The sequence below is a fragment of the Crassostrea angulata genome, chromosome 10 (assembly GCF_025612915.1).
Source record: "Crassostrea angulata isolate pt1a10 chromosome 10, ASM2561291v2, whole genome shotgun sequence".
Lineage (NCBI taxonomy): Eukaryota > Metazoa > Mollusca > Bivalvia > Ostreida > Ostreidae > Magallana > Magallana angulata.
The window spans coordinates 21,238,923-21,256,826 of NC_069120.1; the positions used below are offsets into that span (position 1 = coordinate 21,238,923).

The window sequence follows — 17,904 nt, forward strand, 5'->3', positions numbered from 1 at the left end:
TCTATACACAAGGTCATACTCTTAATGTACAGACCTCTGGGAAGACATTGTAGTATCCTATCTTCATCCCTGTCCATTTTGGCCTATTTACCAATCAATGAGCAGTAATTGGATTTAGTCAAGCATTTACTGGAACCTTTGAAGTACAGATGTAATAAAGACTCTTATTCCTCTTGCAACATATCAGATTTCATATAATTTCCATAGATAGAGAGAAGGGGAACTCTGGATCAATTCTAATGGCTAGCTGGGATGCATTTCACTTGTAAACTTATTTTAGTGAGCTGTAACATTATTCCTTTCCATTGAAGCTGCATTCTGTTTGGTTTGTATTATGACCATTTGTTGTTTAACAAAAACACACATCCTAATTTTATCACAAGACTGCTCAGAGATCAAGTATTTTGTTAGTCACATCTAAAAAAAGACGTGCAGAAATGGGAATTTATGTAGCAGCTAGTCCACAGTTTGATTGTCTGAAGTAGAAAAGATGAATAAATAATGCGTGGATCTCCGTTTCTTGGCATCGTAACACTGACATAAAAGGAAAGAAGAGAATCAGAAATGAAGAAAAGAGAAGATCTTATATGGGCACATTGTAATGAGTCCATAGGGATCAATTGAGTCTCCATGGCTATATTTGTGCAAAATGTAATTATGATAACTGCAAGAACATGTAATTTGAATTAATAATTCATCCAAGCTGTGAAGTATTTTCATGATGGAATCAGATGAAAATAGTCTGCTCTGATGTCATTACTTCCTAGTAACCCAATTAATTGATTTATAAGTTGTAACGTCAGATCAATTGTTGGCAATATCTCATTGGTTGTTTAAATTCCTGCTCCAAAAGGGTATCCATATTTAGATCATTTGACGCAATACATGTAGTATTTATTTTTTGATCGGATTTAGGGTATTTTTAACACCCTTCTTGATGCGAGATATTATGGATAAATATGGTAATGGTTAGATGGAGATTAGATATCAAGTGTTACAGATTTGTTGTACATCGGGCAAGGCTGCTCTTTAATTCCAAAAGGTTTAACCATATATCCCAATAAATGTCCTCCAGCAAATTAATCATAAAAAAATATGATCTTTGCAAACATAAAAAAAGCAGTACCGGGTATGTTCGATTAGGTTCCGGTAAAATATCATTGACTTTTGATCTGGAGAAATCAATGAATTTAGTTTTTTTGTGTACTTTTCATTCTATATCCATCTTCAAAAGAATCATTTTAATTGACGAGTTTATTTGTTGAGTGTAATACATGGATGCAATGTTAGTATTTGTACCTTATAAAATGAAATATATGATGTTTTAAATGTTTATAATGGTTTATAAATATTTTGGTGGTTTTTTCGTTGACAGAAAACCGTGAGTCCCCAGATGCTCAGCTTCTCTCAGATGCTTGATCACAGTCAGACTGGGAATAACAACAACAACACATGCAGCCATTACTCCAAGGACCAGGTACGCCCATGTTGAAATTACTACTAGTACATACACATGTAGAAGTTTGTCAGAAAGCAGTAGTCAATTGAAGTGCTCAATTTGTCCCCCCCCCTCCCTCCCAGACACAGCACACCACCTCATTACTGTATAACCCACTTTATTTGTAACTCAGCTGTGAAAATTGACCTGGTTGTTGCATGCAACCACATGCAGTTTGTGTGCTGTAATGTTACCTATATATTGAGGTTACAGGAACAATAATATTAATGGCAGTAAATATGAGATCTTAATTGTGTGATACAGTCGCATGCAGTCAGCTTTATTTTTCATTTCAAAGAAATTAATGCAGCATAATGAATTTTTCATCCACACTGTTTTCTATATTGTATTACATAGATAAGTACTGTATCAATTTGATAAATGAAAAGAGGGTTCATTCCTGTCTTAATGTAGTCTTAAAAATAATCCTCCAGTTTCATCTTCTTGATTGGAAGTCATGCATGCGGTGGATGTCATGTACCAACAGTTTGATGTTACTTGTGGTAGACTATTCAGTTTATATTTCAAAACACTCCTCCTACAACCAGTGTCATGGCTTTCCCTTACCTCTTTTAAGTTAACATTCTCCTTATCAAATCTACTAGTGTCAAGTAATTGAACCAGAAAATGTTAATAATTGTCCAATTTGCTGAAACCAGACCTGTACCCAATGCTACCTGGCCTTTCATTTTGAATAAGGTCCCGGCTAAAGGTTGATCCCACAAATGATGAACCCCTCCCTCTCCTTTTGACTACCCTAATCCACCCACAGAAAACTGTTACCATGGAAGAAAAAAAGGAGGATGAGATTTGTTCTGACTCAAAAAATTCAGGTTAAAAAGTTCAGGTTTGATTGTAGAGGGATTTATTTAAGTGAAGAGTAGCAGAAGGTTTTGGAAAATTAAGGGAAATTTTGCAATTTTGAGCAGAATTTTTTTGCTCATGTTTCCTTTGGGTTTTGTAAATGATATGCTTCAATTAGTAATATCATTATGTCATAGTCAATTGATTAATAGCAACATGTGAAGTTTCTTAGTACACACAAAATATATAATTAATTATTGAAGGAAAATCACCTTTGAAGTTTGTAACAAACTAGTATTGATTACATAACATGCAGTTACACTGGGTTAGTAATCAATACAGCATGTAGTTTTCTGAGGTTGTAACAAGACCAAATATTACAAGGTACCTGTTTTTTACACCCTGAGGCCACCAGATCACTAATAGGTGTTGTCCACACTGCACAGGAAATCAATAAATTACAAACTCTTTGATTTCATTAATTGTAACAAATGTACCTCAAAGATATAATGTTTCAACAAGTCCTGTTAAGCTGTTCATTGATAGGGCAAACCAGGTAGAACAGTTTATTGATAACTTGAACTTTGATTTGTGTGGGCATGTCGCAACAAAGTCAATATTTTAAAAGGAAAACCCTTCATTTCAATATCCTGGAAGTTAAAGTGGAGGTTGCTTATTGGTGAAATTTGTGTGTTTACCTCACAAGAGTTTATCTCAGGAAATACTACGATTTGGAAATTGGTAAGGATACCGTAAATTAATCCAATTTCAATAAGTGTTTCCGTATATTAATTGGGACAAATTTCTTGAATGAATTCAAAAACAAAGTTGTTAGAAGCTGTAGAGTTATATCCTGTTTTTGGTGGCCTGGCAGCTACTATTCTAAAGCGGTCTTGCGCGGCGCAAAGATGATCGAGGTGGTATTTAAGCAAGCAGCAACCCAGAAGTGTGTTTAGTGTTTAGCAAGCATTCGTTGCTATAGGACGTGTATTGGAAATATCTTATTGTGATTTTACCTGTAAATGTGATGGGTGATTATTATTTCTAGACATTCAGCTTTTGGTTATTCACAGGACTTATGTGTGTTAATTGTTTGGAATCAAAAATTACTAAAAAACCTAAGGTAAATAAAAATTAATTCAAATTATGATTTACTGTACAATTAATGTTTGATAAAGTTTACTGTATACCAAAAGAAGACAGTTAATATTTAATAAAGATCTGAAAATAGATATAATAAAAAATGGTATTAAGCACCTAACTGGAATTAATTGTCATCATAAATAGAGGTGTGAAAAGCTGTAAAGATATATTCATACAGGTGTTAATTATTCTTAAAACTAATAGTTCACTCTAGCATCAGGGGTTCTTTGATTTACAGTTAAGTTATATACATAATGTTTATTTAGTGGTATTTTTGATTAGTAATCACAATATGAGCTTTAGTACTTAGAGGTGCCAGGTCTTAATGCTAATGAAAATAATTAATCAGAACAGTAAGCATTGCATTATTGATGCTTCACTTGGAACATACAAGATGGTCAAATTTCTAAGAAAGAAATTTTCTAAGTGTTGTAAAGGATCTTTTCCTGTAAGTTGTTTGTTTGCTTTTTTTTTAATTTCTAAAGAGATGTAAATTTTTAGCCTTATTTGGATGAGTCATATAAATATTATAGTTTCAGGGAAATACCATATCCACTTGTAAGTTTCACGTAGGATGAAATTCTATTCCTATGTATACTTATGATATATATTTATAGAACATAGAATCATCTGGTCTGGAGTATTAAAATCAAAGTTAGTGGTTAAGCATGTCATTTTATGTTTGTGTGGTCTTGACAACAGAACACTACTGCTGTAGGTTTCTATATTTCTTTTGCAGAGAATCAATTAATACACACGTATCTCGTTTCTGTGGATAACAACCACCTTGAGATTTGATATTCGTGACGTAATTGTATTTTTTGATTTCAGGCCTTGATATTTGCTGATGGTATACTAATGGCAGGATCGATGGAAGCTTTAATACAACACTTAGTTCCCACTGATGAGTACAATCCTGATGTAAGTAATATATCACCTGCAATTCAGTTCGATATTCTCCTCTGTATCTTGTTACTTGTTGATTGAACACTGAAACTGTTAGTGAATTTTAACATTTCTATTTTTTATTGTTGTTTTATAGAAAACCTATGTGTTCGCCTTTTTGCTGAGCTCTCGTCTGTTTATCCGACCCCATGACCTGATCAGTGAAGTTTGTCAGGTAAATATCACCATCTTTTTTTTTACCATTTAGGAAATGATGGATCAGTTATATTTTCATCAGGAATGTGGAAGCTAAAGAAAACATTTAGGTCACTTTAAGATCAGGAGTACATGTAGTTTTGAGACTGAATGTCTCTGGTTAGCTGACCATAGCGGTCATAAATATGCCAGATTTTTTTTCTTTCTCGTTTCTTGCTCTCATCTTCCTTTCATAACTTTGTAATGATACATTCACCCAAAAAAGCATTTTGCAGAAAGTGCATAAAGCATTAATAGAAATTATTGTTGGTGAGCAGTAGACATTTGGCCAGGATAAGATTTTTACTTTTTTATCATGTAGGTCTGCATCCTGCAGCAGAATCTGTCTGAGGATGAATTAAGGAAAGAGAAGCTGGGTAAATTTGGTCCCAACATAATCCAGCTACTAAGTGAGTGGGCAGACATGTTCCCATATGATTTCCGGGATGAGAGAATGATGAAGAAATTGAAAGAGATTACACAACGAATTCTGGCAATTTACCCTGAACTTAGGCCTGATGTCACAAATATTACACATTCCTTGGTGAAAAAGGTTTGTATTTCATCTGCTTTTATTTACCGATGAGGTCTAGTGATTTCATGAAATTTTGCAAAAATAACATTCCTGTCCCATTTATTACCTTGCAATTATAATTCTATAAAATATGGAGTGGGTCCATTTTAAATTAAGTTAACATTAATTTTCAAGTTCATTGATTTGGTCATTTGAAAATAAAAGCTGATATTATATGGGTCTCCTTTACTTCTGGTGTGATGAAAACAGATCATTTAATTTCATTTGGTATATATTGATTTCTATCTCTCCTGCAGTTGAATGAGCTGCAAAATTATGAGGAAGAGTTAGCGAGATGGAATAGCGAAGCAACTTTAAGATCCAATACTCAGGAAGTGCCGACGGTAAGTTTTATTACTGAGTCACTCTCAGTGAGTCACGAGAAATAAGCATGTTGACCAAGCAACGTCAGGTTGCCGCGATATTGGAGGTGCATGTGACGGAAATTGCAAATCAATCAATTGAACAGTTAAAGAAATACGAATCAAAACATCAGATAAGATTTGTGTTCAGTGCAAGTGAAAAGCACAGGTAAAGAGATCTTTTTAAAGTTCATGCATGTACCTGTCGGAAATTTTGAATTAATGTGGTCGAGGTATAATTCATCAACTTTTATCAATGAAAGATATTAACGACTATTTAATGTACCGGTAGAGTCATTGTACCGGGAGAAGCCTTTGAAATTTACAACCTGTTGTATTTATATACATCAATGATTTTTATTTTAATTTTTTTTTTAACAGACGGATATAATGGAGGTTTGTCCAAGTCCTCTCGAGTTAGCACAGCAACTGACTCACATAGAGCTGGTGAGTTTAAATAAATAAACCCTCCTCTTGTTCATGAGAAATTCATCTCAATTTTTAAATTGAAATCTCAGGTTTAAAATGGATTTTTAACACATTATTTTGTTTTCCTTTGCTTAGGATCGGTTAAGTCACATTGGTCCAGAAGAATTTGTTCAAGCTTTTTCTAAAGAAGCCAACACAAAAGAGGTAATTCATCTGCTTATATTCTCACACAGAAAATCAGGATGATTGAGATCTAACACTAGGAATGGTTCATAAGAGATCCATGCAGAAACTCTCTTATTTAGAAAATCTAAAATTTTGCTTGTTATTTTTGCAGACCACATACAATGACATGAAGAAAACCAGTAACTTGGAAGCCTATGTACATTGGTTCAACCGACTTAGTTATTTTGTCACAACAGAAATTTGCTCAGTAAGTTTTCTATGCTATGTACACTTATACACTCTTCAAAGATTCAACGTAGCCATGAAGTAACATTGACTCACAACTTTATGGATTATTATAAATTTTGTTTTTTGTATTACAGCATTTAAAGAAGAAAAACCGGGTTCGAATCATAGAGTATTTTGTGGATGTGGCAAAAGAGTGCATAAACATGGGCAACTTTAACTCCCTGATGGCAATCATTGCCGGAATGAATATGACCTGGGTGTCAAGGTTAAAGAAAACGGTAAGTAATATAGAACTTATTGCTAAAACTGAAAATCATCTGGTGAAATGTTTAATTGATACAAGTGGGTGACATTTGTTATAATGGAGTTTGGATCTGTGTTATTTACAGTGGTCAAAAGTGAACAGAGCCAAATTTGAGATCTTGGAGCACCAAATGGACCCCACAAGTAACTTTGGAATCTATCGTTCATGTCTGAAGGCAGCTATGTGGAGGTCTGAGGGTGCAGAGGCAGGCAGCAAAGAAGAAAAGGTGAGGTTTTACTTCAGATCTTGGGAGTATATTTGACAAAATTATATGGTGTATTAGAAAAAAATGTGTTTTAAGGGAGACAACTCCTAATAAACTTTTTTTTTCTTTCCAGATCATCATTCCATTTTTTAGTTTGTTTGTAAAAGACTTGTATTTCCTGAATGAGGGTTGTTCCAATAAGCTTCCTAATGGAGATATCAACTTTGAGAAATTCTGGCAGCTGGCAAAACAGATCTCAGACTTCATTACCTGGCAACAGGCTGAGGTAGGGTCATACATATTTTATCAGTAGATAATGTCCAGATCAATATGGCAATGCATTTATACTTAGGATGATGTTTTTTTGTCATGGTCCTTGGCAGTTTATTTTTCTTGTAGTTGAAATATTAATCTCCACTTGTGATTATCTCTGTGCTAGATTTGAAGATAATGTTGTTTTCTTGTGTTCCCTGAGGATATATACACATGTCCATTGTTAAGTTCACATTGTAATGAAAGGTTTAACAATTGATCACTATCTCATGAAGATGTAAACTTAAAACAAATTACCTGTACATGTTTCCTTGAATAAGGCAAATGTAACACCTGCTGATAGTCTGATTTATGTGAGAGATAGTTTAAGATGCTCATTTATTTCAAGTGTCATCGATTTTGAGACTTGACAATACCCATTATAAAACTGCCATTGCAAGATTAAATGCTAATTGATTTTTTTTATGGTCTTTCTTTAGTGTCCATTCCCAAAGAACGACAAAGTTATCAATTACCTGTTGACATCACCTGTCTTCTCAGAGTCAAGTAAGTTAATGGGTTTTTTTTCATGATCATATATGAATTAATTAGATTTTTCAGTTATTGAAAAAAAAAACATCTTAAAATTTTTTCATGTTGCTATATACATGTAGGTATATATATTAAACATTCATTTTCTTCTATTTATAGCTTTAGCCTTAGCATCATTTGAATGTGAGGCTCCAGAAAAAAGCTTTGAGAAAGAAAAACATAAACAGTTAAAGTAAGTGTACAAAGTGATGTTAATTTGCTATATAAATATTTGTCAACTTCTTCTACTTGATTTGCAAAAACTCTGTTATAAATGTGGAACAGTGTTCCAATTTGTCATGAAAACAAAAATTTAATGGTCAATCTCTTCTTTTTTAGAGCTAGTGCAAGTGTTTGATAGGAAATTCTGTTACAATGATGTAGGGACCTTCTTCTACATTCCTGATAAGACAAGCCATCCCATTGGCTGACGTCCAATTTCCTAGTCATTCTGTGACGAATCTGCTGTCAGCATCCTTCGATCAGCATGCAGTTCCGCAATCAATCTATTGATTGATCGATCAATGGGACCACACCGAGAGTGAAAAATGTCAAGGACACTGTTCTTCTTTCACCAAAGTGATTGATGCAATCAAGGCTGACATTCTTTTTTAAGAACTGTGAGAGAACTGACAGTCCAGCTCATAAATAGGGCATAGAGACTCCGTATCAAGGGAGATAACTTCCTGAGTGTTGATACTGTTTCTTTTTATTCACAGTATTTATTATGTTGATATTAAACTGCAACATTTGAATTTTTAAATGGCCGTTGGCAATAATGAAAGACAATAAGAAAACTGGGGATTTTTTTGCAGAAAAAAGGCATTATTTTTACTGGAAAGAGTATTTTTCTTTAAAAACATTTCAAACATAATGAAATTCTATTATTTTATTGATTTTGTATTTGGGAGTTTGTACTGTATGAAATTGCACATATTTTGATGTTTAATGTACATACCATATTTTTTAACAATCCTGTTGTTGCTTATTTTGATACAAAATTTTGGATTTATAGTTTTATCTTTGCAAACTTTACCAAATATTTCTCCCCCTGGAACTTAATGACCACATCTTTGATGTACTCTTCAATACTTGTCTCTGAATTAATTTAATGAGTGCTATTTATTGAATGTGCTATTTGTTTCACAGTATATGTGGTAAACACAAGCCTTGAATCAAGTTGAATGGTCAGGGCACAAATTGATCTCAACCATGTCATAGTCACTGTTGATTTTATCACCGTCATCCTGTCATTAAATGACCATTTGAAATACAGAAATTTTATCACCCAAAAAACACTAACCATTATTATTGTTCACCTTCATTCAAACATTGATTCATTGGTCCAAAGAAATTGTCTTGTTTTATATTTTGACAAAGAAAAGAAGTATTTATATTTTATAATATTATATATTCTGCTGTTAAGCAGAGCAAGCAGTGCAATGAGAGAAACAAGCATTCCTGGTAGAGAGAGGTTGTCCAGGAATTCTGTGGAGAAAGTTCAGCTGTTGTTGTTATTCTGTGACTAAATGGTTTACAGACTGAACTTCTGTTTGTTATTGTATTGTTATCAAATTTGTACATATGAAAACAATGAAAAATGGGTGAATTCTTTTATACTTGGAATCTCTCATTTGATAAATTATTGAAATAAAAGTTTTAAAAATCTATTGATTTTTGTATTTTTTATTGAGATTCTGCGATGGATTTAATTGATGAAGGAAATTTTTCTTATGGCCAAAGGCTATAAGCAGAAGTGAAGAAAAATACACTTACGTGGGACTAAATAAGCAACTGACTGATGTGGAGACATCGCCATGGTATATTCCTGTATTGATATCGGTTCAAAATTAAAATTAAGATATAGATTTAACTGGTAATACTGAACCCTGCAATTGAAAATAAAACTATTAGTAAATACACAATTCATGAACATTTGAAAAACATTTTCAAACACAAGAAACTTATAGCAGTCTGCAGAAAGGGCAATAACTCTCATTTCCTACTTTGGGATTATACATGGATTTATAAATTTGGTATCCATGCATGCTTGGTAAATCAAAACATTTACCGAATGACTTTATCAACCACCAATTAAATATTTAAAATCCTACTTTATGTACTTATCAAAGACCTTTGGAGGCATACATACAGTGTTTTAATTTGATAACTCATACAGACAGCAGTACCTATATAAGGTTTTGGTAGAAACAGAAAGCATGACCTGTAGGCTATATACTTGAAAAAAAGAAACTTACTGCATTGATTTTAAATGAATCACTCTTTACATGATCGATTGTTACTCCATTGACTTTTAAGAATAACTTACATCGCCATAAAAAAAATACATGGACAAAACCACATGGCAATTAATGGAAGCATATCAAACTCATACACATATTTGTATATAACTTTATTAAAACATCTCTGAGCATTGTAGCTAGCTACATTGTACACATCATATTATTATCATTTTATATTTGTCTGAATCTGAATTAAAAAGTAGGAAGTTTAAATATCTTTTGCCATAATTTAAATATTTTTTTTGTAAAAGTGGATTCAATATGCTTCAATTTATAAAATAAATTATCAATCCATAAATTAAAACAGTGGAAAAAATATATGAATTAATTAAAACAGAGACATAATAAAATGTAATTTATGTATCTGCTTAAATCAGCTATAATTTTTTTTTTATACAAAAAATGTCTTTTAATAAGCTTTCATTAGACTGCTTAAAGTAAACAATAGTATTTTCGTGTTAAACTAAGTTAAAAAGTAAACCAATCGGTCATGTCAAAGCGTTGAAAATGCAGAGAATTTGTGTTAATTTAGATTAGCTTAGAAATTTATAATAAAATTTCATAAATCCCGCTCATACTATCAAACTCTTTAAGGACACAGACGAATCAAAGCGTCCGAGTGCTTTGATTTTCCGCCAATCCGATAACGTTATTTTCCTAGCAACACTAACGCCCGGATGCTGCTTATGAAAATGGAGGACATGAATATACGAAGTGGCGTGAAATAACGCCGAAAAATAGTGATTCTGAGTTCATCCGAGCAGTGTTTCTTATTTTCTCCCCTGGGAGAAACTGAGATATATTGGATTAAAGAATTAATCAGTTCAATCAAACCAGGAAAAGCTTAGATTCCGCCAGTTTGCACCAAACAAAACGTAAACATGGCGCTAGAAAGAGCTAAGGTGAGGGGTCATATTGCTGTTTTTCGTTAATAGAAACATAATACAATTATATATCATTGTTTTATATGTTAATTTTGTCAAAGACAAGAATCAGTATAGTTTTTTAACAATGCTGTATGGCATTTTGCAGTTACAGTTGCTTGCTGATACCTGCATTGGATTATTCAACTGAGTCACATTGTTGTAATATTGCCAAGAAGTCGTTATTACAGAACCATTTATTTCTATAAATTTGCAGCATTGCCAATATTCCAGTTCAGTTTAGAATGTTGTGAAATAAGATGACTCATTGCAAACCATGCACATGATCATTTACATTGTGCATAAAGATTATTTTGAATCATAACACTCAGTTAACTGTAACTTTATTTACCCAACTTGTCATTTTGAAAAAAGAGGCTTTTCTTGAAAAAAATATAAGTTAAATTTTTACTGAGTTCAAAACCATAACTCAATCTGTACCATATTAATATATCATATATTTATCTATCTTTGTAATGCACGTTGATGTACACAAATTTTGATTGAGCAGAACCACAGCACTCCGATAATTTGTCATAAATTTTGCGACAGACCTACATTATTTTGATTTGCATTTGTATATTGTCTAAAACCTTTTTTTAAATTTGTTTATCAAGTATAATTATAGCAATATGTGACATACAATTATTTGATCATAACACTAATATTGACCTGTTTTCAGTCTTCACCTGGACGATTTCAAATGGTAAAAAATAAAGATTCTATTATCTAGATTCAAGCCACAGGAATGGGTTCTTAATGCATGTTATAACATATGTAAACCAGAGCCAAATTAATTACATTTATTATATCACATATATTAGCATTGTATATTTCTTTCCACATGGTTGAGGATTTACTACCCTTTCCAATTGTGAATGCAAAATGGAATTAATCTTGCATGTGTAGTTCTGTAAATATGTACAATTATTGCATAAATATTATTAGTTTGGTGGAGGAGAGTTCCATTTGTCAACTTTTGTCTAATACCATTAAGTGAATAAATCGTATCTATAGATCTTTAATATAGTGAATATTAAATTACTTTTAGTATGTGGAAACTCCCGTTCAGAGTTGCAGTAAAACTAGGGGACTCCCTGGACTGCCTCCTCTACCCGGTCATGTGGAGGAACCCTCAGATCTGTATAAGGTACACTGTTATATTTTTGGCTTTATTTGTCAACAATCATTATTTCATATGGAAAAAAATGGATTAGATATAAAATAAATGAATCAAAAGAAGTTCAGCTGATAGTCAGTACTTTTCTTATCACTTCCTAAATAAGTGCATGTATCACTATCATTAAGTAAATTCTTCGTGTTCTTTTTTAAAAAAAAATATCTTTGTTTGCTTTGGTATATGATTGCTATATGTTTATTTGCATTTGTTTAAGATTGTCTTGAGGAACAGTGAACACCCTCCTATCATGAAGGGAACGTCCTGGACACTGGCTGCCCCATTCAAGGAGGAAAAATTTCACAGGACCCCCAGTGAATCCATAGCGAACAACTATACACCAAGTGCTAGTGATCTCAAGCTAAAAGATTTGCCAAAGCTAACGAGAACCAAAACCAAATGTAATTCTATAATCACCAAATTTATATATAAATACTTGGAGTAAAGTTCATAGATACCAGATTTAATATTTAATTTGGGTTTCTCTACTTATATTCAATTTATTTAAATCATTCTTCTTTTTTTTCTTCAATAAAGTGAATGCATTAAAAAGTCCCCGAAAACCAGATGGCCTTACTAGAAGCAAAACAGTGGCTGATAAAAGCCACATGAATGGGCAAAATGGCATTGACAAGTAAGTTAACAACTGTTTTAAATCTTCAGATTTGTCAATCAATGTCTTTATGTTTATCTTTTCTGTAAATTTTTGGATATTATAGAATATATCTTTGTTCATATTTTTATTTACAGGAATGGCTATACCTTGAATGGACATGATGTCCTGCCAGACATTCAAGAGTTGCCACCCAGTCGGCCAATGACACCAAATGAACAGATGGACATCATGAGGGCAATTGAGGATGAAGTGCTTCAAGCCACAGGAACTCCCTCAGAACGAGACGAACAGGTCAGAATTCAGCTACCAAATCTTCACTTTGTAAAGTTGATACTTGTTGAATTTTCAAAAATCTTTGTAGATACGTACCAATATTACTGTAAAAATGTAAATTTACTTGTTAAATAATTTTTTGGTGAGTCATTCATCGTTTTGAATTCTGTAAGTGGGTTTTTTTAATTACAGAGATATTATTACTACATTGAGAAAGGAATCAAACGTTCCATGCTTGCCCCGCAACACCCAGATGTCATGAAAAGTGTCCAAATGCTCATTCCAGAGAGACTCTGCACAAGTGTTGAATTAAAATGGCTTAATGATGAGCTTTTGGAAGAGGTCAACAATGACTATGAATTGAGTCTCAGGAAAGCTATAGGTAAAGCAAAAATGAGAAAGATAATTTCATGACAATTGAAATGTTATTGTCAAATTTGTTTGTAGACACTAGTCTTTTTTTTTAACAATTTGTTCTTGAAATTTTAGTTGACTACATCTTGAAGGATCCCAAGGAAAAAGAAAGACTTCACATTGAATGGACACCATTGCCTTTTCCCCAAAGGTATACAAAATATTATTAATTACTGTATATCAGTTTATGGTTTTTATGGTGCATTAAAAATGTTGAGTTGCATATGGAGATGAAATGAAACTGCCATATTAGCTATCAAAAACAATCTACAAATGGTTAAATGGTGGGCTACTTTTTTTAAAAATGAGATCAATTTTATAAATGCGCAATGCATAAAAAATCTAATAGCTTTGAAAATCAAGGCTTTGCCTTAAGAGTAGCATTGTCATCTTATTTTTTATTTTCACCCATGGTTTGTTTATTGTATTTATAGGATAGTGCGAGCTCCTCTTCCATGGCATGGAAACTATATAGACATGAAGGATTACAACACAAATCATCTATTTATCACAAACCCTATCATGTTGGAGCTGCAAAATATATGGTTTGACCAGTAAGTTCAATGCACCATTTCAAGGATTTCATGAAAAACTACTTGTGAAATGAAGCTGTACATGAAGCTGAATACTTGATTTAGTATTATGTAATCAAAATATTGAACATTAAGCCTAAAACTTCTTTTGTTATCAGTTTTTAGAGGAAAAATGTCAGCCATTGTGATGTTTCACAAATGAATTTGTTGTTCCAGATTTAGTGACCTGAGGTTTGTGAACCTGAAGGAACTGATGGAGGCTGATCTCCCCTTGTTGCCATCAGAATTTGAATCCCTCATCAAGAAACAGTGCTGGGATGCACATGAAGTGCTCAGAAAAAAGTATGTCATTGTTTAATTTTACATAGTAAGATACATTAGTAAAAAAAATTCTTTGCACTAGATTATTACAATGCATAAAAAAGAATTCCCAAGATTTATGCTACTTTAAAAAAAAAATGATATTGAAACTAACAAATGTAAATGTACATCTTTCTATCAGCTGGATTCCTACTTGTGCCAAAGTGTTTTTGGATAAGAACGAGTTGTGGCAGCACCTGGTTCCACCTGGTGCGGATGACTCCACGGAGCTGGTGGAGGAGTTCTTTGCTTGCGTGGCTGCCCTGATGTCCATTCAACTCCGCAGCATGATCATCAACTCACTGGCCGACTTCCTGTCTTTCTTTGCCATCCACAAGGTCAGTCAAACTTTATTCACAATTTAAATTCCTAGATTTTCTATCAATGAAGTTTTACTCCTGATTTTGGTCTAGCATTTACTTACAAATTTTGAAATCAAGTTTGTGTATTTGACTTTTGCATTTACAGAAGGGCAATGAGTTTGGAGATGTGTTTGACGAACTACAGTATGTCCAGACACAAATAATGATTATCAAACTGAGGGTAGAGGAACCCAAAATTGTGTTTGATCCTCCATTCAGGGAGATCCGAGACATAATCCTCAGATGTTTCTCTGAGATCATCGCTAGTGGAGAGGGGCTCACAAGGGTGGGTATTTGACAGCTGATGAATATTATTTTTCATCGAAACTTAACAAGTTGGAGTAAACATATAAACTGATCTTTGATTCTAAAATAGATTTGAAAAATAATTTTCTTTCCTTTAGGTTGAATGTGAGTTGTTCCCAGACATGAGGTCTGCCACTCCCAAACTTCTGCTCCGCAGTGTCAAAATTGAGGAGAGCCTGGTCACAGACTATGTAGATAGGGCTATGGAAATCTTCAAACACAACACCGTGGGACCACAAAAGTAATTCAAATCATATTATTTAATATTTACAATTACAATTTTTATCATATACATGTATTTGAAGTTCTTCATAGTGGTAAATGTATGGAAATTTAAAAAGATTTTTATCTTTAATTTTTCATTTAGATATCTCAACACATACAAGAAATACTCAGATCTTCTAAACAACAATGCTGACCAGGATGTATCGGCCTTCCTGCGAGAGACCCACTCTATTGAGGCTTTCAAAAAGGTAACTACAAAAAGACCATATAACAAAAACCAACAATTTCATATACATTTCAATTCATATAAAAAAAATTGTTAAGCTGGTGCAAACAGTGTTTGATTTCACCAGGGTTTCTATTTTATTGCTGAACATTTAACATGCTTACCTGACTTTTTCCTACAGAAAATCAACAGTTTCCAGGACTTGAAGGACGAGATCTCGCTGCTAAGAATTACCGTCCCTCTCAGCATGTTTTGTCTGGATTGTCAGAACCTGAACCAGGATCTGGGTGCCAGGTCCCAGCGTCTCAAAGAGAGGCTCATCATATTTGAAGTGGATGAAAACAGGGAACTAAACAGAGGGTAATTGCATGATGATCATTTTTTTGTCTGAAATTGTCTGAAATTATATATTTCTTAATTGACTGGGATGTTAATGTCTCTTTCATATTTGTTATTAATGTGTGCTATTAACAAAAACATTTTGATATACAGTATTTGTCGTCGTTATGATGAAATGGCAGAAAAAGTTAGTGATGTTCCTGATACTACAGAGGAAATAGTAGGACTGCAGGAATACCTCAAAACAGTGAGTTCTGTTGAAAAAAAAAAATTGAATCCAGATTATGGTTGTACTGTCATGTTGATACAATGTATAATCAGTATCTGGACTGACTGGGGTTGTGTATTTTGCAGTCCTCTGATGTCACAGTCTACAAGCTGAAGGATGAAATTGAAGATGCTGCAAGTCGACTCATGTTCCTGCTCGACTATGCCATCTTTCCATGTAAGGACACACTTGATTTGAATTCATGAAAATGCAAGAAATATTTCAGTAGATTATGGATAAACTTTTATCTTCTACAAAATCTTTACTGTGTTTTGCAGCTGAGGATATAAAGCTGAACAGCACCGTGTTCCACTGGCCAGATCACATTAAGACAGTGTTTGAGCTGTCCACCTCCCGAATCGCTAACCGCCGCGATCACATCGAGGAGGACCTCAGGAAGAGAACTCAGGCATTTGAGGAGAAACTCAACGACTACATGAAAGAAGTAGAGTCCTTCAAAAAGAAAGAGGTACGTTTAAATCTTACTACTTTGTGTTTTTATGGTAAATAGATTAAGAGTTAATGCTGTAGCCTAAAGTATGGGTCTGGTAACGTGATATCAGTCTCACTCAGAATTCATAACAAAATAGCAAATAAGTGGTTTTGTTAATGCATTTTCCTTGATTATAATCTCATTTCACCATCAATTGATTTAAAGAGTGTAACAAAAACTACTTGATCATTTGAACAGTTTTTGGGAGAGGAGGCAATGAGAAACAACACAGAGCAGCTTGCCACCATCAATGAGAATCTGGAGAGAGCTCGAGATGAGCTTGAACAAATCAACAAAGAGGAGCAGCTGCTTGAGTGGGAACAGAGCTCCTTCCCGAACCTGCAGACCATGTTCACACTGAAGGAGCCTTATGAGAGGCTCTGGAACACCGCCTACCAGTTCCACCAGAGACATGAACAATGGCTCAATGGTAATCTATCTACCACTGGAGGTCAAACTTGAAGATATATTTTACTGGTTTAAAAGGAAATTTTAGGCCTCCAAAATTGATTGTTTATTTTAACAAACACCACTTAATTATATCAGATACTGCTGAGTGGATAAATTTTATTGCCATATATTGAAACGGACCCAGGAATATTTAGATTATGTCAGCAAAAGATAATTAAGTTTTTCTCTTTATCAAATCTTTTAAAATTTCGTTTTTTGGCCATACTAACTGCTAGGTTGTAAATGAGTGAAAGGTTCTTAGTCCATGCAAGCATTATTTTATTCAGATGAGTATTGACATTTAATATTGTTTATATTTCGTTTTGCAAGCTTCAGTTCTGAATTCGGTAGTGCTCCAATAAAAAGAATTTGTGCTCAAATTTTATTTGGCAGGTAGAGAAATATAAAAACTTTAGATCTCTAGTTTGTATTGTTTAGTTACAAGATTAAACATTAAAAGGGTCTGTTTGTTTTAGGACCATTCCAGAACCTGAACTCCGAGGAGATAGAGAACGAGGTGGGAGACATGTGGAGGACCATGTACAAGCTGACCAAGCAGTTCAGTGACCAGGCAGGGCCCCGCCGTGTGGCCGACACCGTCAAGAACAAGGTGGACAAGTTCAAGCAGCACCTGCCCATCCTTAACACCATCTGTAACCCCGGCATCAGGGACAGGCATTGGGAGATGGTAAGGCAGCAGGGGTGATGAATTACCCATAGAAAAAATGGTCATCTCAAAGCATTTGTTTTTAAAGCAGTTGTTAACATTCCATAGATGTACATATAAGATGAGGTTTAGAATACATTTAAAAAATATTATAATGAACTTGAACATTGTATTTCGATCCAATATAATACATTTTCATAATATCTGTGATGATTTGAACCATTAATATTTGGGAGAAAAAAGCATTTTTTGA

The 17,904-nt window shown here is 33.6% G+C and overlaps 2 protein-coding genes across 7 annotated transcripts in view; both read left to right on the plus strand.

The window, feature by feature from the left end:
* Positions 1–9,386, plus strand: part of LOC128166318 (ras-GEF domain-containing family member 1B-like) — a 36,751-nt gene extending 27,365 nt beyond the window's left edge. For all 5 annotated transcript variants that reach the window (XM_052831412.1, XM_052831411.1, XM_052831413.1 and 2 more), the window contains 14 exons: positions 1,376–1,477; positions 4,277–4,366; positions 4,488–4,565; positions 4,908–5,138; positions 5,417–5,503; positions 5,903–5,968; positions 6,086–6,154; positions 6,288–6,383; positions 6,499–6,642; positions 6,754–6,894; positions 7,007–7,159; positions 7,626–7,692; positions 7,837–7,909; positions 8,056–9,386. In XM_052831412.1, coding sequence (XP_052687372.1) covers positions 1,376–1,477; positions 4,277–4,366; positions 4,488–4,565; positions 4,908–5,138; positions 5,417–5,503; positions 5,903–5,968; positions 6,086–6,154; positions 6,288–6,383; positions 6,499–6,642; positions 6,754–6,894; positions 7,007–7,159; positions 7,626–7,692; positions 7,837–7,909; positions 8,056–8,074 — 1,416 coding nt within the window. In that variant the 3' untranslated portion in view covers positions 8,075–9,386. The remainder of the gene's footprint in view (positions 1–1,375; positions 1,478–4,276; positions 4,367–4,487; positions 4,566–4,907; positions 5,139–5,416; positions 5,504–5,902; positions 5,969–6,085; positions 6,155–6,287; positions 6,384–6,498; positions 6,643–6,753; positions 6,895–7,006; positions 7,160–7,625; positions 7,693–7,836; positions 7,910–8,055) is intronic.
* A 1,286-nt stretch (positions 9,387–10,672) lies between these two features.
* LOC128166319 (dynein axonemal heavy chain 3-like) overlaps positions 10,673–17,904 on the plus strand; it is a 33,790-nt gene continuing 26,558 nt past the window's right edge. For both annotated transcript variants that reach the window (XM_052831416.1, XM_052831417.1), the window contains exons 1-19: positions 10,673–10,921; positions 11,994–12,092; positions 12,337–12,520; positions 12,657–12,753; positions 12,870–13,026; positions 13,201–13,390; positions 13,498–13,573; positions 13,857–13,976; positions 14,172–14,297; positions 14,458–14,653; positions 14,784–14,963; positions 15,082–15,224; positions 15,351–15,456; positions 15,616–15,794; positions 15,927–16,020; positions 16,128–16,218; positions 16,320–16,510; positions 16,733–16,964; positions 17,461–17,672. In XM_052831416.1, the coding sequence (XP_052687376.1) occupies positions 10,901–10,921; positions 11,994–12,092; positions 12,337–12,520; positions 12,657–12,753; positions 12,870–13,026; positions 13,201–13,390; positions 13,498–13,573; positions 13,857–13,976; positions 14,172–14,297; positions 14,458–14,653; positions 14,784–14,963; positions 15,082–15,224; positions 15,351–15,456; positions 15,616–15,794; positions 15,927–16,020; positions 16,128–16,218; positions 16,320–16,510; positions 16,733–16,964; positions 17,461–17,672 (2,694 nt within the window). In that variant the 5' untranslated portion in view covers positions 10,673–10,900. The remainder of the gene's footprint in view (positions 10,922–11,993; positions 12,093–12,336; positions 12,521–12,656; positions 12,754–12,869; positions 13,027–13,200; positions 13,391–13,497; positions 13,574–13,856; positions 13,977–14,171; positions 14,298–14,457; positions 14,654–14,783; positions 14,964–15,081; positions 15,225–15,350; positions 15,457–15,615; positions 15,795–15,926; positions 16,021–16,127; positions 16,219–16,319; positions 16,511–16,732; positions 16,965–17,460; positions 17,673–17,904) is intronic.